Consider the following 25,190-nt stretch of genomic DNA (forward strand, 5'->3'; position numbering starts at 1 on the left):
TTTTATTATACGAGAAATATATATGAATAAAGTAGTCTCTTGATCCAATGATAAAAATAATGTACTTAATTTTTACTACCTTCCTTGATCAGAGTTCAATTATTCTTGAATACATAATGAAACTTATACATTTTAAATTCTGATCCACTTTTTGTTTTCAATTTCTAACAAACAGCAGACAAAGCATATGGGTGGTCTTTTAGATTTTGTTTTAGCCTCATTAATCATTTGAGCCAACATATCCCATTTACATGCAAATTAATATTAATTTCTCATGCAAACTGTTGATATGAACTCCTTTAGTCCTATTGTCACCCCCTTGAGAGTTGAGGGCCCTCATGTTATTATCCAAGTACAAAAATTTTGTAACATGATTTGACATTTTTTAAAAATTGATTGCCCAATTTTTCCAATCTATGTATCTTGTCTCTCTATAAATATAAGGCAATATAATTTGTTTAAAACACACAAATCTATTCCAAATTTCATTTTAAAAAAAATTACAACAACATCAAAAATGGCTATTGTTAACCAAAAAACACATTGGTTCTTAATCATTTCTATCATTTTCTTCTTCTTCTTGATCAAATGTCAAGGTAAATACTTATCTCTTCTTTTTTTTAATATAATTTATATTTTTTCATATACTAATTTGGTTTCATTTAATTTTCTATTTTTGCAGCAAGGAATTTGCAAGTTGATAATTATGAATTAGTTCAAAAGAGTGGCAACCAACAAATTGTTATAAGCAATAAAGAGAAATCAAAGTATGAAGATTCAGTAGCAATAGACATAGATTATACTCCTGCTAGAAAGAAACCTCCTATTCATAATTAGAATTTGGAGAATTATCGAGTGACGAATCTAAAATTTAGAGTCAGTCGATTATGTTTTTGATATTATAAGTGTCATTATTTTTTGTTACACGTATATATACCTCGTTTGAGAGCTAGATGCAATGGATTCTGTCAAATTCGTATGTTGTGTCTAGTCTAGATCCCTATGTCACAAGTACTTTTATATATGATGTAATATATATACTTTCATTTCTAAAATACATGTACGTAGTAAGAAAATCTAAGAATTAAAAAATCATATATAATCATAGAGGGTATATATAATTAAGGAGATATATATCATTTATTATGTGGAGAAAATTTTTGGGAAATTTTCTTTGGGAATTAAGAAGATGAATATATATATTGAATTAATGTTGAGATTTTGTATACATATATTATACACATTTATGGAGATATTCAAAGTTTCAAATGATAATTTTGAGAGCTGTTAACTTGTAATTGGATACTCCATTCGTTTTAATTTATTTGTCTGGTTTTATTTTGGTACGAAGTTTAAAAAAGTTAAAAAAATGAATATTGTGGTTTCAACCTAAAGATGTAGATATATATATACTAAAAGTTAGAATTAAGAAATGGTTAAGAAAAAGATACTTTTAAAATGAATTTTACAAAAAAGTAAAATAAATAAATTGAAAATGGTGATCTATATTTTGGGCATGGCTGTATTTTATTTGAGTATTTTTAGATTTATTTCTTATTTCGTCCCTTTTATTTTCTATTCTTGTTTTTTCCCTTAATATTCTTTTTGTAGGTAATGTATGCAGTAAAATAAAAATAAAAGGTGCTCTTATATAAAAATAGGAGTACTTTTTATTCTTCAATCCTTTTTTTTGTCATTTTTTGTAATTAAATTCATTTGGTTTATTCTCATTATTAGAAATAAAGTTTTTTTACACTGTGAATCAATAAGAAATTTATGATATAAAATATGATTATTTTAAAAATTCATTTTCCACTTAATCAATTCATTTGAAAAAATACATGATGAGAAACAGAATCTCATTGAAATACTGAGAAACTTCTTAATCACCACTCTCAGACTAATTTACATCTTCATTTCTATAATTTGGGTAAAGTACTATCTAATAAAGATAACTCCATACCAAAAAAGAATCGAGCTCAAAACCTCTAATTAAGGATTGAGTTGATATGGAGCCTCTCCAACTTTTACTATCTTTTTTTTCTTCTTATATTTACAAAGTAAATCTACACAGTAAAATACAATATTTTTGCTAAAAGTAAAAATAGAGATGTTAAATTATTGGGTAGAGTTGTACATCTTTTTTAGAGGTCTTCGACACGTACAAATACTTGGTGGTCTTTACTGATTTGACACTTTGACACTATAGGATCCATTCGGGAGGAAAGCTTCCAATAGAATTTTCTCCATACGGAAAGTTTGAATTTGAGACCTCGAGTCCAAACACTGCACCACAATTCATATTGTTCCATCAATATTTGTTAATTGATCAATAATGACGAAATTAGTTATATTGTGATTATTTCTCATATTGTGTTTGGTTGGTTATATTAGAAATAATATACATCGCATAATTATCAAAATAAAATATCTTCCATAAATATAGTGGAAAGAATGTAGAAATTTTTTTGAGACAATTATGTTTTTAACCAAGTTAATGCATGCATTAAAACCTCTTACGTTACAAATACCATGATTTTTCATATATTAGTTATACATATAACATGATATCAAATAGATTAAAAAAGCGTATCAAACAAAGTATACAAAGCTAATGCCAGTAAGCTATAATAACTTAAAGATTTGTTATATGAAGCTGTTAATTATCATCTTAAACTTGCTCCAAAATCCCAAGCTAAACAGTTATTTGGATTCAAATTCTTGGTAGGAGCGCTTCCCCCCACTCCCCACCCCCCACCCCCACCCAATGAGGCCCTACATTCGGCCTCCAATGCAGATACCGAACACCATAAGGAAAACAAGTTTGATTAAATTCAATTGGTCTGCCAGAGCCAGTTCTCCAGGCAAAACACAATGCCAATAACAAAAGACTCACAGTTTGTGAGTTGCTACCAGCCTACCACAGATTATACAATTCAAGCTATACTACAGTCTACAAACAGCTATAACACAACAAAAATTTAGCAATCAGAAACTTTTTCATAGAAAAGTAAGGTTGCTTCAGCATCAAGAACATCTCTCTCGGAGACCATATACACGTCGGTGTCTGAGATGCAAAACCACTTATCAACAGCAGATCCCAGTAGTCCAGCATGATTGTCTTCACCAATTTTGGCTGTCACTCGTCTGAAAACGTTGTAATGCCCACTACCAACTATTCCAAAGTGCTGCACCACAGAGGCTAGTCGGTACTTGTGACTTTTGGAATGTGTTATTCGGGAAGTTTCACCCTGCAACATAAAAAAAAGGATAGAGGAACAACATCACGTGAGCTTCAAATTACGCGAATAAACTAACACTACATGACATATGAAAGCATAGAGTAGCAAAAAGAGATAGTGTAGGTGAAGTACACAATACTAGAATCAACTTAAAAAATAAAGCAGAAGATGGGCGACATTGTCCTCCCTGCTCCAATATTAGTCTCCATCTGTTCCCACGAGGTTTGTACTATAAGCAGACATCACAGTATTCTGTTTGATCCTTAGAATGTGACTATGTTGGTTCAATGAAGGAAAAGAACCGCCAAATGGATGAAAACAAAAAGAAGACGGAACACAGTAAGGCATATCATGGAAATCTTCCCTGCTTCTATATTAGTATCCATCTGTCCCTAAGAAGTTGACACTGTAATTGCACACAGTGTAATAAGTGATCAATTATCTTCTACTGGTTTCCTTGGCAAAAGCTTTATATGCCTAATTGTGAAGCAAGATTCACGACCTTTTTGTTGTATGGCAAGGATGCACTCTACTCTAACTTCCAACATCTGTACAATCATTGCAGAAGCACACTAGTCCAAGACATGTAGCACATGTCCGTTACAACTTATTGTTTCCATTTTCACAAACTTCACCTTAATGATTTAATCCAATGGTTAAATTTAACGAAACACAGACTTGAATAAACCGCCTGCTATCAAAAATTGATTGAACTTTGATTGCAAAAAGAAGTCACAATGATGGAAAGTAAAAGTTCAGGGGTTCCAACAAGCACATTTGATCACACAGTAATTATTAGGGAGATATTGAAACTGTTTGGTTCAGTGAGAGAGAATTATTTGGTTGGCTACAAAGTAGAAACGCTGATGCCTAACTAAAATCCCCTTTTTTTCTCTTGCAGTAAATACACCTACATTAAAGTTTTCCTTTGTGTGCCCCAACTTTTCTAGATGAACAATATAAAGAATTTCTATCATCTAAGAGTAGCTAAAGCAGAATCAGCTGCCAGTCTAAAGACCTATAGATCTCGGATCTAAACTGTACCTTAAACTTGATACGCATGCATCTGCCATTTTAACGAACATGGAAACTACTGCAATATATTATATGCAAATGCATGCACGATTTAAGTCGCTTTGGCGTGCATATCATGAATGCACATACGCCACAAATGAAAAGACATTTAAAGAGTAACAACGCAGTCCAACGAACACTAACTAGTATCATTCAACAACAGCACATTGAAAGGTCTGGCCTTGCAGTTTGAAGACAGAGATATAAGATAAATTTGGCCAGTCTCACAGCATTGCTTAATATTTCAAGAGAACTTATGGCTTCAAACCTGAAGTTACCAAAAATACCATAACAAGGACCTCGTACCCTTGAACTGCTTTTCATATCCCTCCCTCCCTTCGTAGATTCTATATTCATTCCTCAAACTACACAAGGCTTAAATGAAGCGGACATGGATGGTTAGGATTCAAAATAGTGGATCCCAACTTGCTCAGATTGAGGCATTGTTGTTATTGTTGTTGTTATATTCCTCAGATTATCACAAGATTGGATTTTGGAGTATAAACCGGGTGATTTATTAAGAAAAATAATAAGCAACCAGCATGCAAGCAAGAGAGGCCTCAGAGCCGGATCTGGTTTTTTCTGGATGGCTAGCAAGAGATATACGAGTACTTTACTCAGGAATAGTACTAGGTGCAAGTTTTCCTTCAGCAGTAGAATCCTGCTACAAACGTAAAGCTACACAACTTACATTCACTTCGAGAGTAGGTGAAAATCTCCAGTCATGGAATGTATAAAATCATTATACATATGATATGTTATGTGAGAAAGTTCAAATACGAGTAAATAACATTATCTACCTAGAGCAACCAACCTGATTTCCAGAATGTGGAGGCAGCTGATTTAAGCTGATCTCCTTGTAGCCTCCAGCCTCGAGCGAACTTGATTTTGACTTTGGTGCTTTAATACTAAAAGTATCTGAGACACGCAAACCGGCCGTATCTTCTACTTCTGTTGAAAATTTTCTTTCACTTCGGGTGATGCAAGTCAACATCTCCTTATTATCTTGCAGATTTAAGTTATTGAACAAAGGGAAAGGCTGCTGTTGATGCGTTTTTTGCCCAATTTGCAGATTCTCTTCCCAACTCTTTGTTCCCACTCCATTTTTCACGAAAGGAGTCAAGTCCAAAATCAATGGAAATGAAATATGGCCCTGAACACAAAATTCAAACATTGAGGGGTTACAGCGAAGCAGCCAAAGCATAGTATAAGATTTGAATATCAAACAACAACTCCATATTAGGTTGTCCATTAGGCTCACACAAAAAAATTACGTAGTAATTGAGGTCATGTAGGTCCAACACTACAGTCAAAATGTATCAATGATATGTGCCAATTAATAAATAAGTCGTTAGTCGGTTAGTGGTCATGTGAGTCGCACGTGCTAGTTGTTAGTCGGTTAACACTGTAGCCCAGTTAGTTATAACTAACTATGGGAGTCTGCTTTTAATTCACATGTATAAATAGGAGATCAACCCCAATTGTAAAGGTATCCAATTGTAAAAGATCAATAACAGTTCTCTCTCTTTCCCTTCTCAATTCCTCTGTTCTACAGAACCAGCTGTTCAAGAGCAATTAGTTAATTTGCTCTTTAGGCTTAGTTCGATTTCTTTCCCAATTTATCGGTACGCATCAATCAACCAAAAGTTGCAGTTCTGATTCTCAGAAGTTTATGCAATTAATAAGTTGATTTTGCATTCAAACAAAAGAAAAGAATCACAAAATTTGGGTCAGCTGTCCAGTAAGGAAAGATCGTATCCGTGTAGAGCAGCAATCTTCTTACTTCCGGCTGACTGAAAGGGAGAATAAGACTCTTTATTTGCCAAAAGTAGAAGGTTGTCCTCTCAATCTAGTGGACTATTCAATTTTAAATAAATTGTGAAATAGGATACAGAAAATATGCCCCAGGACTTTGGTCTAGTGGTAAGAGTGCAATGTGTGATGTGTGGGTTAGGCGTGCGTCAGGGTTCAAATCCTGCCGAAGTTTAGTATTTAAGTGGAGAAGGGTTAGGGGCAGACCAATTATCTACCAAATTCGAACCATGTGCCATTGACCCATAGTGATTTCTCAGTTATAAAAAGAACATCTTCTATAACATACATTTCTTTTTGATAGACAAGTGACAACTACATGAGTTTCTCATTAGAAACATCTCTTGCCCAAGAAAATTCTTTAGAAAATGCATAGAGAGTCATGCTCTTAGATAAATTGCAAATCTGAAAAACCTAGCTAAGGTTAGTGTTAATGTTAATGTATGCAGGGGTGAGCTCAACCCTTTTTTGGTGAGCAGTGAGCTTAACTTGAAACACAAGAAACAGAAAAAGAGTAAATAACATGGCATAGTGAACGCAATAGACAGGCGAATATGGCCAGCCAGGAAAATGGTAATTCATAGATTCTTGATCAGAGAGACAGTGAGACCTGTTAGCTAATGGTGGCCTGTTTTCAAAGAGGGCAGCTGTTCTATGTGCCTAAAAGAAGATAGTCCTTTGTGAGAGGCATATTGCAAAGAAATAGGAAAGGTTTCTGACTGCTTGAGGAACATTGGGTGCTAGTGCACACCTCTTTGGTGATTCAAGCAGCTAATACAGACTAATGATTGTGTGGGGAAGGCAGGTGGCTGATTTTAATAACAAGGAGCACTTGGTGAAAAGATTTTCATAATAAACATATCCACCTCAACCAAAATGGACTTATGACATTACAGGACATGCCCACCATTCTCAAGGTCCATTACTGAACCAACTATCAGTAAGTCTGAGATTTTTACAACCTGATGACCAAGATAAAACAAGTTTGGTCATGAGATAATAGTCTGTTTGGGCAAGCTTCTCAGTAGCCAAAAGTGCTTATCTATTTTTTCTTTCATAAAGTGCTTATTTTAGCAAAGTAGTCTTATCCGAAACAGCCTCTCTACCTTTTACCCAAGGTAGGGGTATGGTCTGCGTACACCCAACCCTCCCCAGACCCCATTTATGGGGTCACACTGGGCATTTGATATTGTTGTTGCTTATTTAAGAAAACTGAGGTGCTTGGCCAAGCTTTTAAGGGGAAAATAAGTGGTTTTGAGTAGTACTAGAAGTTGTATTTCATAAAAAAAGTTGCTTTTCCTCGTAGCACTTTGGAACCTTTGCCAAGAAAAAATTACTGCAAAATTCTTTTAAGATTGATTTTGCAAACACAAAATGCTACTCTCCAAACTACGTACTTCTTTGAAAAGCACTTCCCAAGAAAAGGCATTTTTCAAAATAACCAGATTTTGAAAGCTAGGCCAAACAAGCTATAAGTTGACATGGAAGAAATCAAAATGATCAGAGTCTTCCAACTAAAGGTTCAAATCAGTATAAAAAGAGAGAAACTGAGGCATTTTCTGGGGCAAGAATCAGGAAACAGTAATTGGTGAGAACAAAAAGCAAAAAGATCAATTATAGACGGCACTAAAAGTGGCAGAGATGAATCAGGACTAAGAAATGATTGAAATAAAAGGTAAAGTACATGATGCAAGCAAGCTGCAAATCAATCCAAGTTTATGCCATATGCTAAAATCGGATAAGCTTGCTCTTCTAGTCTTGGGTAGAACGGAGTCGGCCACAATAAATTCTTGCCTTCTTGCTAAAGACATTAGCTATAATGGGAAAAGAAGGAATGAAATTCACAAAATAGAACAACGGAGATGGATAATTCTGGAGACAAGTGATGCATCAACCAAGACAGAATACAAATTGATTTTGGAGACAGATGTTCTAGGAAATATGGAGACTACTCCACAGATGAGGATTCTGATGATTCCAATTACACACTGGAAACACAGAAGCAGCTAGCTCAGACATGCAAGATAGAAATTTAAGGACTTGGAAATTTCATAGGCATCTCGTGGGGATCTGATAAGGAAGGGCAGAGGAATCAGTGACGCAACTAAAAATAGATGGCCAAACAATTGAACCAAAAAAAGGAGAAGTAATTAACAGGAGCATGAATTAAAAAGGTTGAAGTGGAAAATCAGCAATGATGGGAAATAGGTGAATGGAAAATAAAAAACAGTGAATGAAATCGTACAGCGAATATAGGCTTACTATTGCTTCTATTGTCAAGTGCATTCTGTTTTCTAGTGTCTATCAGAACCTCCTCTCTGGGGTATTTCTTTTTAAAAAAATTAGAGGTAAAATTTACTTCACCTAAGCTGTGTTCTTATCTAAATATAATCTACTTACTTATCTGAAGAACACAACCCGCTTGCAAGAATATCAGTACCTGAAGTTTGTTCTGTTCTCCAAATACATTTATAGAAGCACGTTGTAAATGAAGACATAGAACCTGCAAGGTGGCACAACAGTAAGCACATGCAAAAGAGTCAACAAATAAAACACATGACAAAACTGTGAGAAATATAAGGAAAGAATATTATTGAATTGTTGTTGTAATAATTACATAGAGAACCCTATTTGTAGACACTATATAATACAATTCCTTACCAAATAGGAGACTATAAACTATTCCTAGTTTGTGTAGGATTGTGTTTTCCTATTCTATTCTAACACTCCCCTCAAGCTGGTGCATACAAATTATATGTACCTAGCTTGTTACAAATGTAATTAATACGAGGACCGGTAAGAGACTTGGTGAAGATATCTGCAAGTTGATCATTTGACTTCACAAATTTGGTAACAATATCTCCTTAGAGTATCTTTTCTCTTACAAAGTGACAATCAATCTCAATGTGCTTAGTCCTCTCATGAAACACTGCATTTGATGCGATATGAAGGGCCGCTTGATTATCACACACAAGTTCCATATGACTGGTTTCTCCAAACTTCAGTTCTCCAAGCAACTGTTTGATCCAAACTAGCTCACAAGTTGCTACAGCCATTGCTCGATATTCTGCTTCTGCACTGGATCGAGCAACCACACTTTGTTTCTTACTCTTCCATGACACCAAATTACCTCCAACTAAAACACAATATCCGGATGTAGAACGTCTATCAAAGGGTGATCCTGCCCAATCAGCGTCTGTATATCCGGTGATATGCTCATGGCCTTAATCCTCGAAGAGTAGTCCTTTACCAGGAGCTGACTTTATATATCGTAGAATACGAACAACTGCATCCCAATGACTATCACAAGGAGAAGTCATATACTGACTTACAACACTCACAGGAAAAGAGATGTCCAGTCTAGTCACAGTGAGGTAATTCAACTTTCCAACCAACCGTCTATACCTTTCAGGATTACTGAGTTGCTCCCCCTGTCCTGGAAGGAGTTTAACATTCGGATCCATAGGAGTGTCAATGGGTTTACATCCCATCATTCATGTCTCCTCAAGAATGTCTAAAGCATACTTGCGTTGAGAAATAACAATACCTGATCTAGACTGAGCAACCTCAATACCAAGAAAATACTTCAATCTGCCAAGGTCTTTAGTTTGGAAATGCTGAAAGAGATACTGCTTCAAATTAGCGATACCAACTTGATCATTGCCGGTGATAACGATATCAGCGTAAGCAACCAAATAAATACACAGATTTGGTGTTGAATGCCAATAAAACACAGAGTGATCAGCGCCACTACGAGTCATGCCAAACTTCTGAATTACTGTGCTGAACTTTCCAAACCAAGCTCGAGGAGACTGTTTCAGACCATATAGTGACCGACGCAATCGACATACAAGGCTTCTAGACTCCCCCTGAGCAACAAAACCAGGTGGTTGCTCCATATAGACTTCTTCCTCAAGATCACCATGCAAAAAAGCATTCTTAATATCCAACTGATGAAGAGGCCAATGACGAACGGCAGCCATAGATAGAAAAAGACGGGCTGATGCTATTTTGGCCACAGGAGCGAAAGTGTCACTATAATCTAGCTCAAATATCTGAGTATACCCTTTAGCAACAAGGCGAGCCTTAAGCCGATCGACTTGACCATCTGGACCAATTTTGACCGCATAAACCCAACGACAACCAACAATAGACTTAGCTGTTGGAAGGGAGACAAGCTCCCAAGTACCACTCGAATGAAAAGCAGACATCTCATCAAACATAGCCTGCCTCTATCCAGAATGAGAAAGTGCTTCTCCTGTAGTCTTAGGGATGGAAATAGAGGACAAAGATGATACAAAGGCACAATGGGGTGAAGATAAACGATGATAACTCAAGAAAGTATAATGGGGATTAGTATTTCGAGTAGATCGTATACCTTTTTGAAGTGCAATCGATTGGCTAGCAGGGGGCAAGGCCACAGTGGGAGCAGGGTCCGGCGCATGACATGAATCATTTGAGACTATTGCTGGAAGTGGACGTCGATGATAAGTTAGGAGTGGTGGCACTATAACTGGAGATGGAGAAGATACCGTAGGTCCCTCAAAAGTCAGTACAGGTAAGACCTGAGGTATGGGTAAGACCTCAGAGATATCAAGATGATCAAAAGATGTGTAGTAAGGTTGAGATTCAAAGAATGTTACATCGGCAGACATAAAATATCAGCGGAGATCATGTGAATAGCAATGATACCCTTTTTGAACTCAAGAGTAACCAAGAAAGACACATTTAAGAGCACGAGGGGCTAATTTATCTTTTCCTAGGGCTAAGTTATGAACAAAGCATGTGCTCCCAAATACACGAGGAGGGATAGAATAGAGATGTGACTGTGGATATAGTATGGAATGTGGAACCTGGTTCGAAATAGAAGATGAGGGCATTCTATTAATTAAATAACAAGATGAAAGGACTGCATCACCCCAAAAACGCAACGGAACATGGGATTCAATGAGGAGAGTGCGAGCAGTCTCAATGAGATGCCTATTCTTTCTTTCCGCTACACCATTTTGTTGAGGAGTGTATGGACAAGATGTTTGGTGAATAATTCCTTGGTGAGACATAAACTCCTGAAACTGGGATGATAAGTATTCTAAGGCATTATCACTACGAAAAGTACGAATAGAAACTCCAAACTGATTTTTTATTTCAGCAAAGAAACTTTTGAATATAGAAAATAACTCAGAACGATCTTTCATTAAGAAAACCCAAGTACATCTCGAATAATCATTAATGAAACTAACAAAATAACGAAATCCTACGGTGGAACTGACTCTACTAGGACCCCAAACATCAGAATGAACTAATGAAAAAATAGACTCTGAACGACCCTCAGTACCACGTGAAAATGTGGCACGAGTGTGTTTCCCAAGTTGACACGACTCACAATCTAATTTGGACAAACTAGATAAACTAGGCACCATCTGTTGCAGTTTAGATAGACTCGAATGTCCCAAACGTTTGTGAATGAGGTCCGGAGGATCTGTAACAGAGCATGTTGTGAAGGAATTTGAAGAGGTAAGATAGTAAAGGCCTTGTGATTCATGTCCTGTGCCAATCGTCTGTCCCGTACTGCGGTCCTGCATGAGAAAAAAATCATCAAAAAAGGTTATGCCACAATGTAGGGCACGTGTCAAACGACTAACAGATGCCAGATTAAAAGGGGAACCAGGGACATAAAGAACAGAGTCTAGAGTGACAGAACATAAAGGTGTGGCTTTTCCAACCCCTTTTGGTTTTGTTTGTATCCCATTGGCCAAAGTAATAGCAGGAAGAGATTGTGAATAAACAATATCTGACAGAAGTGATTTGTTACCAGAAACATGATCAGTAGTGCCCGAGTCCATTGACCCATGATCCATGAGTATTAGACTGTGAAACACAAGCAAAAGAATTACCCGTAACAACAACATCATGTTGAACAACCGAAGCTACTTGTGGAGACGTTTGCTTACTTGCTCGATATTGAAGGAACTCATCATATTCTAATTGAGCAATATGAGCATTATGGGATGGTCGATTAGGCGGAGCAACAAATGCTTCTTGTGAAGATGTATGCTTACTTGCACGATTACGAAAGAACTCATTATATTCCTTTAGAGTAGCAGGATCATAACTGGGTGGTGGACCATGCAAATTATGGCATATGTCACGTGTGTCCAGACTTATGACAATAACTACACTTGGATCGAGGTTTTCCAAGACGACCTCCTCCTCGTCGATTCTCCATAGATTGATATACTCGTTTTTCTATGGTTTGAGATGCGAGAGCAGAGGAATCAAAGGTCGGTGATGAAACTACTTTGTGGCTGGGAGGCGCGGCAATACGAAATAGACGAGAGAATAATTCATCAACTGTAGGAATTGTAGGACTAGCTAAAATCTGATCACGCACTGAATCATGGTCAGTAGAGAGTCCAGCAAGTGTAAGAACTAGAAACAACGTTTGTCTGTGTTCTTGTTGTTTGTCCACATTTGTAGTGATTGGCATCAACGTGTCAAATTCCTCCATGACTGATTGTACCTGACCCAAGTAAGTAGACATATCGGATTCTTGTTTCTTTAAGCTAGTCATTCTAGATATCACATCATAGAATCAAGATATATCATTAGTATATAAAGCACGAGCCTTTTCCCAAACTGAATAACATGTTTGGGATGAGCGAAACAAGGGCATCAACTTGGAATCGATAGATCACCATAGGAGACTACATAATTGAGCATCAACCTTCTCCCATTGTGCTTTGACGTTATTATCTGTCTCACTTGCCTTTGCCTTTTCATCTACCACACAAGTATTGTTGGTTAAGTGATCATGAACGCCTTGCCCCTTGCACCATAACTCAACCGAGGAAGCCCAGGCTAAATAGTTTGAGCTACCCATTAATGGTTCTGAAGTGATCATAGCAACTTGAACTACCTATATTCTTGGAGCCAAAAATATCAATCCCTAAAGACATATTATGAATTTAAAGAGAGGAAAAAAAAATAAGGCTGGTCAGAATCTGGAAAAAAAAAAAAGGGTACAGTCGTCGAAAATTAGGAATGACTGCCCGAAACTGGTCGGAATAAGAAAATAAATATACAATCTGCCTCGGAATGGAGAGGTGACCTCAATGAAAAAAAAATTGGTCGAAAAAACTGGTCGGAAAGTGTCGCACGCGCCGGCGCGTGGTGACGCGACCCTGGAACTCCTGGCGGGTGCGTAAGGGCGCGTGACTTGGTGAAACTCAGAGGAGCTCACTGGGGTTTGCTCGCCTGAGTGTTCCGCACCTCATGGTGGTGTGGGTTGTCGCACTACACTTGTAAAACGAGACAACAATGCAAACCAGCCGTTGACAGTCACCGGATTCTGACCTTTTTTTTTTCTCACCAATGCTCTGATACCATGTGAGAAATCTAAGGAAAGAATATTATTGAATTGTTGTTGTAATAATTACATAGAGAACCCTATTTATAGACACTATATAATACAATTCATTACCAAATAGGAGACTATAAACTATTCCTAGTTTGTGTAGGATTGTGTTTTCCTATTCTATTCTAACAAAAACCATTAAAACACAGAGCGCTGAAGCACCAAGTATTAAAATTAAATCCTATTTGCACCAAGTGACAGGTAAAAATGTTACTCCTTGCCGATCCCTTATTTTCATGGTTTTTTAATTTTGTTGGCAGCTATATGGTCAATCCTTTAAATTAAGAAGAACATGATTCTAGCACCTTTAATTCTTACTAGAACAAAATGACACTAACAATCATACCTTAGGACTCCGGCCAATACTGAGTTGCTTGAAAGTGCGTGAGAAGCTATTTGACCATGGAAATCTAGCAAGGCACGCTAGCTGTTTGCAATCACATGAATCTTCCTCATTGCACAGCTTAAGTTTTTCAACAATAGCCTGATAACAAATTGCATCTAATTAAACAGATTCTAGGACCGCCATAAATATGTTAAAAACATAAACACGGAGGGGAACCATTAACCAAATTCCTGTCAAATCGAGGAATAGTTTGTATGATGACATTGACATATAAATTTTGCCTAGGCCATATAAGCTCTTTTGAACCTATAGACTACAGCCACAAGCTTCACGGTTAAGGTAGTATGCTAAACTACGATCTGTAAACCAAGATCACCTCATTTTCATCCATGGCAGAGACATACTTTACGGCAGCAGTATGCCAACAGTGGCTGCACTTATAGTTTTCAAGTTGTTCCGCAACAAAGAACTGCTTCAGGCAATGCTCCACGGAACACCCAGGCATCTAACATTATGTTTGTAAAATACATCATCATGAATATGGAATCAAATTTAGGAAATAAACATATGACAATTGAGTTTTAAACGTACAATAGCCCCAGCGCTGCTTGACACTGGCACAAGATGCAAGCTATGAAACAACTGAAAATCCAGAGAGATCTGAAGAAAAAACACAACATGAATAAGTAAAATATGAATGAAGATCCAGAATATAGGGCGCTAACCCAAAACTGAAGAGAGCATTTACATGAATACAAGCTATCACTTATTTACAGCTTACTTTACAAAGTAAAAGGTCAAAACTTGACCTCATACAGCCCCACAAACAAAATAATGACCTAAATGATAGAGATTTGCCATATATTATGCATTGAAGGAGGACTAAAAACTAGTGAAGAGGCATGTTGATAAGAATATAAGAGAACTTGCATGATCATGTCCTCCAAGATAGCTAAAGATCAAAGCCAGCAAAACTAGAGATAAAATCATGGAAAAAACTTAATAAGATGGCATAAAATGTACCCCCTCTGTTTCAATTTGTTTGTATGGTTTTGACTTGGCACAGAGTTTAAAAGAGTAAAGAAGACTTTTGAATCTTTTGATCTTAAACTAAAGATATGTTGAAATGTACCAAAATGTCCTTTAACGAACTAAAAAGGAAAGTAAGACAAACAAACAAATTGGAATGTAGAGAGTAAGTTAGGACTTTTAAATTAAGTTTTGACTTTTTCTCACTTTCAATGTACAATAGACACCAGTTAGTTAATTGTTTTTTTTTACAAAAAATTATCTATTAGGTAATAGTTTATTCCCTTTTACAGCAACTTGAAATCAATATCACAGATTGCATGTGCACCTAGGCTAGCACAGCAAAGCAACTATAGAATATTCTTTGTAAATTTAGCAAACAAGTTCTATAATGTGCAAAAAGATACAGCAGTCAATAATTAAATTGTATGATTGTAAATGTTCTTTCAAGTACCATTCAACCTGAAACGAACAAGTTTGGCAGTTTAAAAAACTACCAAGAATCCCATCAAAAGGCCCAAGAAAACTCTGCCTCCATCTCTCCTGTTCACTTTCTCCTTTCATCCTTTGTGTAACAATCCTACAATTAGGAAGTGTAATTACGTCCGCCAAAGAGCTGTGATCATGAACATAAGATTCTGACAGTTCGGCTCTTAAAGAAGATAAAAGATGGGAGAGTGCTTCCTCTGCATCCTACATTTGGGAAATATGTAAGTTAAAACACTAGTACTAGTGATAATTGTCCGCATACTGTGAAGAGAAGAATACCTGCTGGCTAGTTAGATTGAAATCAGGAATGTGACTAGTCATGGCATGCATCAATCTCCTTGGACTTAGAACAGTTCTTCCATGTCGCGCAGTACATAATTCTGCAGAATATCAGACCAATCTTCTCGTTGGGTATTTAGACATTACTTGTAATAAGGAGGAGTTCTCCACTTTATGTTGATTTCTTGAAGAAAAACATTGTTCTTTGATTAGGACTAACAAATGTAAAAGAGTGGACAAGTTCACTCTTGTATTGGTAAGAGTGAGCATGTACCTCTAATACTTTTTAAATCAAAATACCATGTAGGGGTCTATGCCAAACTCCCTCACCCAAAACCTCAAGGCAGCTTTGCTAAAAATTGACTTACACTTAAGAACCATTGGTTCCAACCAGTGTTATCAAAAGCGAAAAGCGCAAAAAGTTCTAAGGTCCGTTAAGGCTTCAAGCGCAAATAAAGCGTAAACTTTAATGAGAAAAGACACAAATGGAGAAAAAGACAAACATACATGTTTGGTCCGAGACTAATAACTATAAGCATGAATAACAAATATATGGACAAAGAAATTGAAAAGAAAAATTACGATAATGTGAAATAGCAATTGTTTAGTGTCGCCTCTTCCAAAACCACTCATTCCCAAGGAAATGTTTGTCTTAAAGCCTTGATCATGTCATTGAAGCGCACATTAAGCGAGGTGAAGCGCTCAACATGTTTTGAGCCTCGCTTCGGGGCTTTTGCACACCTTTGACAACACTGGTGACAACTTATTATAGCAAAGCAGATGCAGATTAAGTATTACAACCAAAAGATAAAAGCTTTCAACTTCCTCTCTTGAATCTCAGAGAACTAACAAATTGAGATAAATCATTTCATCATCATATTATACTAACAGTGGGATGCAACAAAATAACCGTAAATTGTTGATGGACATTAATACCCTTAAAATGTTAGACTGTTTTACCCATTCAGCATGCATTATTCCCTTGGCATTACTGTTTAATCACGTAAAATTATTTAGAAATAAATAAAATTAGGTAAAATTAAAGTTGATGTATCTTTAATAGGGAATCAATGGCAAATTTACTTCCAATAAAAAGACTTTTGGATAAGTCAACTGTGCAACGTTCAGGAATCAGTATCATTTACATTGTATTTTGTTAAAGTAACTGGCATTGTAGCCATTATTTAGATTTAATAGGATTCCAAATTAATAGCCAACTTCATTTTTTGTGCATTTATCTTTCCAAAAGATCAATGACCAGATTTGGGAATTGCAGAAACAAAACTTACATATCTGAAGAGTGGAGAAGGTGAAAACTTATCACAATTAAATAGTAGTCTGACATTAGTAGTGCTAAAATCATTCAAGGTATGTTTATCATAACAGTTTGGCTAAATACAAGTATTGATTCAAGATTATTATTAGCAAATAAAAACTAAAATAATAGCTTAATATTGTTTATATATATCATCTATTATCTTCTATTCTATTTTTAAAATGGGAAGATCCTAATGTTGAAGTTGAATTACCAACTTACCCAGTAAAAGTTGAGTGACAATTTCATCCTTCACCTAAAAAAGCCTTCTATTAAATAAATATTTTCAGCTATACTTTCGAAGATAATTAGGAATGCAAAAAGTACCATCAGTTTCTAATGCATTAATTAGTTATTGAAGTTAAAATTTGTAGGGAAAGAGGCTTAACAAGATAATTAAGGCAATTATGATTTATCAAGAATCTTATTACTTTCTTAATAAGTTGTTGAAGTTAAGAATACGTATAGAAAGTCTTAATTAGTTGTTGAAGTTAAGAATACGTGCAGAAAGTCTTAATAAGTTGTTGAAGTTAAGAATACGTATAGAAAGTCTTAATTAGTTGTTGAAGTTAAGAATACGTGCAGAAAGTCTTAATAAGTTGTTGAAGTTAAGAATACATATAGAAAGTCTTAATAAGTTGTTGAAGTTAAGAATACGTGCAGAAAGTCTTAATAAGTTGTTGAAGTTAAGAATACGTATAGAAAGTCTTAATTAGTTGTTGAAGTTAAGAATACGATAGAAAGATTTAACAACATAATTAAGGCAATTATATTATTTATCAAGAGTAAGAAACGGTAAAATTTGAAGACCCATTAACTAAGTAAATATAGGCTAATCCAATTAATAAATATGTGAAAAGGGAAATCAAGAACATTGATCAAGAAACAACTAAATAAAGGCAAGAAATGGTTTCCATTTTCCTCAAGGATGCTTTTAGGCTTAGCATGTTCTTTTAAATCTTTCTTTCTTCTTTTTTTCTATTTTTTACTTTTTTATTTTTCCCTAAAAGAAAAGTTTGCATAAACTAAATGAAACTGACAATGGAGAAATATGTAGAGTTAATGGATGTTGGAATCAGAATAATCGCTAGATTCAACTCCCATCACCTTCAAACTTTACGAATAATGAAGGCCACCATCTCCATCTGTGGAGCTAGCAAAGATTCGTGAGCTATGGAAGGGAGGGGGGTTGGTTTCTTTGAAAGACTGATTTTTAAAATTGCCACTAATTAATTCTTTCTTTATAGTGTATTATGGTTATAATTTTTTAAATGAAAAGACAACATATATGATTTAACATATAAATATTTACAGCCATAAATGGCGTTGTTTGTTCTTTTCTGTACGCTATAAATTTGGGTTTAAACTCAAATACTTTAGAATATGCATACAGTTAAGTAAAAATGTTATTTTTGCCACACATTAAGTATGCATGTTGTGGATGCGTTTGCAGGCAAGACGTGCGTCTGAAGGAAAGCCAATTAAATTAAGTATTTAATTATTTTTTTTGTAGCTTTCTTTACTACTATAGAATAGGATTTATGTTTCCTATCTTCATATGGATTAGGTTTCTCTATCTTTATTATTCTAGAATAGGATCTATGTTTCTAGTTTCACAAGAATTAGACTTCCTATTGTTGTAATAAGACTCCCTATTTAAAAGGGGATTTGAGGAATAAAACCAGCAAGTCGTATTTAACCAAAACAAGACATCGGAGTTCTCTCTTCCATTGAACTCTAAGGTTTCAGCTTCCCTTTAATGAGCTGAAGTTGTATACAAAATAGGTCAATCTAGGAATTCAAACAAAGGCAAGGAAAAGTCGAAGACAATTGATTTAGATTTTTTTGTCCATCGTCTTGTGACTCGATCCTTCTCTATAGAAACTCTAACAATGCATGTGTCCACATCTAGTTATCTATAGATACCACCTACATTCCCTCAAGGACAACAACACTCTTCATCATAATAACTATTTCAGAATAAGAAGATTCTCTGTAGAGTTAACACCAAAATCAATGACATAAACTCTTGTTTTCCTGATCAAAATCAAACATAAAATGCTAGAATGAGATAAACAGTACAGCTTACATGTTCCAATTTGCAGCTTTTTGGTCTTCATATAACCACAAGCATTCATTCTCGTCTTTGTAAAGTTTGCCGCACCTTCAACGTATAACCATTATGTGAATATTCAGTTGTGCTTCATCAATCCATAATTCACTAAAATGGAGCGGCTCTTAGCCCATTCCTATATGTCTTGGAGATGGATGAACTGACACGACATATCCAAGGAGAGATGTCATGGTATATGTTATTTGCACATGACATAGTTTTGATTGACGAGACATGCGGCGGAGTTAACGATAGGTTGGAGGTTTAGAGACAAACCTTGGAGTCTAAAGGGTTCAGGTTGAGCAGGTTTAATACAAAATACTTAGAGTGCAAGTTCAGTGACGTAACTCACGTGATAGATGTGGAAGTAAGGATTGAAACACAAATCACTCCCAGTAAGGAAGTTTCATGTATTTGTGTCAATAATCTAAGAAAATGAGAAGATTGATGAAGATGTTACACATTGTACTGGAGCGAGGTGGATGAAATGAAAGCTCACATCAGATACAAAAGAATGTGTCACCAAGTCTTAAAGGTAAGTTTTATAAAAGGTCAGACTTGCTATGTTGTATGAGACGGAGTGTTGGTTGGTTAAGAACTCGCAAGTCTAGAAGATTAGAGTAGCGGAAATAAGGATGTTGAGATGATTGTGTGGTCATACTAAGAGAGATTAGGAACGAAGTTATTCGAGACAAGATGGGAGTGACCTATTTAGTGGACAAGATGAGGGAGATAAACTGAGATGGTTTGGGCATGTGAAGAGAAAATGCACACATGCCCTATTGAGGAGGTATGAGAGGTTGGCAATTGAGGGTATAAGGAAAGGTAAAGGTAGGTCAAAGAAGTCTTTGAGAGAGGTGATTAGACAGGACATGACTCAGCTGCAGCTTATTGAGGACAAGACCCTAGATAGGAAGATATGTAGGTCGAGGATTAGGGAAAAAAGTTAGTAGGTCGAGCATTGTCTAGTTTCCTTTTCAGTATTGTTATGATTACACTCTCCTACTATCTTAATCTTCAATTTTAGCATGTTGTTTCCTTTGCTTCAGTTATCTTATTATTTTGTCGTCGCGTCTATTCTCTTCTTTATTGTTTTCAACATGGCTTTGTCATTGTTGTATTTGCTTCACATACTTATTTTTTAAAATGCTTCTTTTTTAGCCGATGGTCTATCAGAAACAATTTTCTACCTTCTCAAGGTAGGGATAAGACTACGTACACACCACCCTACCTAGACACCACAATTGGGATTACAATGGTTATGTTGTTGTTGTTGTTGCAATTAAATTATCTTAAAGCTCATGCTCTATTCCATAAACTCTACCTAGCTATCAGTTCTACCAGCACAAGCTCTTCATAGTATCCACATTTGCATTCGACTAGAACTTAAATAGGTATTTATTCATTCTTTTCTCAAAACGATGGTGTCCAAACCAGCTTGCGTATACCTGCCAACATTCATTCCTACAAGTTCCCTCAATGGACCAAATTTTACTATATCGGATTTCAAACTCACCTTCAACAAGCGAAGCCAAAGCAGCAATAACCCGCAAGTCTCTACTTCCTTCCATTGATGAACCCTCACATTCCTCCACAACTTGCTCAAGAAATTTGCCAAAGCTCTTACAGCTAGCTAAAGCCTAATCCAAAATCATCAACATATATATATAAACAAAAATCATCAAAAACCAATCAATTTACAGAAATCAAGAAATGCTAAATCAAACAAACCCCACACCAAATTTGCTAAACCTCTACCATCTGATTAAAAAAAAAAAAAACTTTCATCAACAAAATTCAAGAAAAGATGAAATCTTTACCTGTAAAACAACATTCAAAAAGCAATTGTTACTAAGATTTTGCAATCCAGGTACTGTCAAATAATATTTTTTTGAACTACTTTTTTCTGATACCATGATGTCTCTGATTTTTCCACCATCTTTTATAGCAAATATCAAACCACCAGCAATACTTAATAAAGTAGCAGCAACTGAAACTTGAACCCCATGAGCAGTAACCCAATGGGAATTAAACCCATGTTTGAATTTGTGTACAAGTGAAGATGAGTGTATATTCATTGCTATGATAGGCGACAATTTCAAGAACTCAGAAAAGTAACGCCCACAGCGGCTGCTTCAGTTACCCTTTTTCCCACTTATTTATAGTGTAATATAATAAAAGGTAAAATATTTCCTTTTATTGCTATTTTTTATGAGCAAAAATATCACTAAACTTTGTTTGACACCCAATTGTATAATAATTTTGAGATAAAATTTAAAAATATGTGATGCAAACAAAAAAATCTGAGATTATATTATTATATTATTTATTAAAATAATAAATTTTTTTGCTACCTTCGTCTCATATTAGATGGCATATTTGTCTCATATTAATTGATCACTTACTAAATCAGGATATAATTAATTAATTTTTTCTCAATTTACCTCTACAATTAATATGACTTTGGAAGTTTCAATAAATGTTGAAGATCTAAAATTTATTTTTTCAAGAGGCTAATTAATATAACAAAGGGCAAAATAGTAAAGTTGGTCAATTTATAAATGTTTTTTTATTAACCGTATAAAATAGAAAGTGGTCATCTAATATGAAACGAAGGGAGTATCTTATTTGATAAATGAGAAAATAATTTAATGAAATATCGTTACTTATTTCGTTCCTGTATCAAAGAATTTATGGTGAAAATAATGGTCTAAACTAAAAAGACTATATGTCGCTGGCTCACAAACTCAATGTTTTGTGTTATAGTGTATTTTTTTTTATTGGGATATTTTCTTAAAATAACACTATTAATGCTTATTTTTATAAAATATATTGAGATTTGTTTTTTAAAATTCAAAATATAACAGTATTGTCCTTTTAAAAGTAATAAAAAAAATATTGTATTTGTGTGCATATAAAATCTAATTCTAACTTAATTGTTTGAATAAACTATTTGATTCATATGTTTTAAAAGAGGAAACTAGATGTGTATGTATGTGTTTTCAAAGTAGAAGTTGGAGATGTGTATGTATCTGAAGACATCAATTGTAGGCCCTCAATTGTATGTGTGCCAAACTGAATTCAATATTTGTGTTTTTAGACTATATGCACACAATATTAATCAACTATATGGAAGATCAATTCTTTGTAAAGAGTATATGAAGTAGTGTATGTTGTAACAGTTATATATATGATATACGTGTCAAGTATTCGTTCTTATATATATACAGTCATACACATATAACATACAATATTCATATATATGACATGGTTGTACATAGAGAGTAGTAAATGAAGAACTCCAGCAGAAAATCGACAAATAAAGAAAATCATGACTTTGTGAACAATTGACACATTGATATCTTCTTAAGTCTTTGTGAATTTTGAGAAAGATTTTTATGAAATCCTTCAACAGTATTAATCTCCAGCGAAACAATGTCAATTTTTCAGTGACTTGAAATGACGACGAACTCCAAATATATTTATGCTATAAAATTGCACAATTTCACTATATTTTGTAGTTATTGAAAAAGTACCACTATAAAGAGTAGGGGTGGGCATAAATACCGGAAAATTGAAAAACCGAATAGAACCGAACTATTTTGGTTCTTCGATGTCGGTTCTTTATTTTCGGAACTTCGGTTCTTCGGTTCGGAGTTCTGTGTAACGGTTCCGAAACTACGGTGCATCGAAGAACCGAAGTTTTATTAAATAAATTTAAAAATATTTAAATTATATTACTTAATAATACTTATATATTTTGACTCAAAATATTTACCTGGCCCATTTCAATTTTTAAATTTTAGAGCCTAAACTTAAATAGCAAAAATCTAAATGACAAAACAGTAAAATGTAAACCCTAAAAAACTAAAGTCTAAACTAAACAAAACTCAATTCAATTCAACTAATTAACGAATCCTTTGACATCTTTGCCTTTTTCCCTTCCAGTCGCTTCTAAAAATACAAGGTTTCTCTGGCTCTTCTTCATTGTGCACAAGAGGTGGACCAAATTCCGCGTATGCTTCGTTTTACGCATACATACTATGCCCATTTTTTTTATATAAATAAATAACATTTCATATGCTTTGACAGAGATATTATATTTTCAACCCCCATGAAAGTCTAGAAACAGAAACAAAATTTGAATTCTTCTAGTTATAGAATCATCTATGCTACGTCTTCTTAATTACAAATTAAACATATGAAACTCTTAACACTTTATCATATTCCCTCTTTATTTTTATTCACACCGAAAAACCAATTTAAAAACACCGAACTAAATCGAACTGAAGTAGAAAAAATCGAACCAAACCGATCTAGTTTGGTATGAAATATGATGTAGACTTTTCTAAAACTGAATACCGAAGAATCGAACCAAAATTTGATTAAACCGAACCGAAATTTGATTAAACAGAACCGAAGAATCGAACGCCCACCCCTAATAAAGAGCAATGAAGTAAAAATGTTGTGTTCGATAATTTTCCTATTTTATTTGTTATACTAGAATTCAATTTTCACTGGAAAAAATTAGTTAATATTCTCCCATTATATATATATGATTAGTTTCATCAGACTCGTGCTAAGCCTGGCCAAACTCCAGATAGATAAATAGTTTTTTTAATTTAAAAAGAGAAAATGGTCAAATTGCCCCTCAACCTATTGTCGGATTCTCAACTACACACTTAAATTTTATGGGATCCTATCACCCCCCTAAACAGTTTAAAACTTAAATTATTACCTCTCTAATTGTTGATATGGCAAAGTGGGTGTATTTCACTCTCTTTGAGAGAGTGAGCAACAAAAATAAATTATTAAAATTTTATTTTTAATTATTTTTTATAAATATATGTTTTTTTTAATTTATTGTCTTTCTTCTTTCTCTCACCCCTTTTCTGTCACTGTCACTGCTTCAAACGAATCTTCACGCCGGAGCTTCGACCAACAAACAACAGTGAAATAACCAGACCACCTACATCATTGGAGGAGCAACTTCACTGAATCAAAACCCCTTTAGTTGTCTCTCTTCCTCGTCACTGTTGACAAGCAGCAAGACGTCGATGAACCATCAAACACCACACCTCTTTTTTCTTCTGACGACGAACAATCAGCGAAATTCCAATTAAACTTTTTTTTCTTTGGTGGTGGAATTGAAATTAGATTTACGATGATTTTGATGTCTTTTCAATCTGAAGCTTTATTCTTAAGAGAAAATGACGGAGAGTTCTTTTAGTGGGTAAAAAAGATAATTATGAAGGTGGAGGATATGATAAAGAGAGAGGCGGAGGTGGGGGAAGACCCCCACTGTATCCATCAACATTTTCTCCAAATGAAGCTTATGCAAAAATTTAGGGTTAAAAAATGGTTGAAGAAAGGAAGGAGACCAAGAGAACTTCTTTTTTTTAAAAAAAAAAAAAACAATTGGTGAAATACATGTGCTTCATCCACTTGACACTTGACTGGTTATCGCGTTTCAAGGGGGTATATATTTCATTTTTAAAAAGTTTAGGGGAGTAATAGGACCCCCGTAAAGTTAAAGTGCGTAGTTGAGAATCTGACCATAGATTGGAGTCTATTTGACCATTTTCTCAATTTTAAAAGTATAATTTATATCACATCTTTTTTTAATTCATAATTAATTAATTAATTAATATCATATAAGGACATGTTAAATATATCTTGTTGGTAATTCTTCATAAATATAAAGTTTCAAATCACACAGTTAGATAATTAAAAAATTGGCTGAGGAATTAAAAAATACTAAAGAGACACAAGTGGTTCGATACTCTATAAAATAACATGATTTAAAATATATAAATAATTATAATTTATCGAAGATCATAAATCCAAAAATGTGAACATTTATATGAATATGTTGGCATGTAAATTCCTAGTTATGAATAGGGGTGGCAGGGGGACCGGGTCGGCCCGCCCCGGCCCGCGACCGGTCCGAGAACCGGCCCGCTGGACCCGGTCCCGTTTGAAGAAGGGGGATGGGGGATTTTCGGGATAGGGGACCGGTACCGGTCCGGTTCATCCATTGGTCCCGGTCCCGGCCCGGATGAACCGGCCGGTTCGCG

The 25,190-nt window shown here is 35.0% G+C and overlaps 1 protein-coding gene across 1 annotated transcript; it reads right to left on the bottom strand.

The window, feature by feature from the left end:
• Positions 1-2,897: 2,897 nt before the first annotated feature.
• On the bottom strand, positions 2,898-21,229 carry LOC125812694 (ubiquitin carboxyl-terminal hydrolase 27). The gene is made up of 10 exons (XM_049492184.1): positions 20,934-21,229; positions 20,630-20,753; positions 15,686-15,786; positions 15,380-15,610; positions 14,480-14,548; positions 14,265-14,393; positions 13,889-14,026; positions 8,569-8,631; positions 5,131-5,469; positions 2,898-3,251 (listed from the first exon to the last, which is right to left on the bottom strand). Exons 1-10 carry the CDS (start codon positions 21,189-21,191, stop codon positions 2,982-2,984), a joined length of 1,722 nt encoding a protein of 573 aa, XP_049348141.1. The 5' UTR covers positions 21,192-21,229; the 3' UTR covers positions 2,898-2,981.
• Between the last annotated feature and the right edge of the window lie 3,961 nt (positions 21,230-25,190).

This window comes from Solanum verrucosum, unplaced genomic scaffold (genome assembly GCF_900185275.1).
Source record: "Solanum verrucosum unplaced genomic scaffold, falcon-dt-bn FXZP01000275.1, whole genome shotgun sequence".
Classification (NCBI taxonomy): Eukaryota; Viridiplantae; Streptophyta; class Magnoliopsida; order Solanales; family Solanaceae; genus Solanum; species Solanum verrucosum.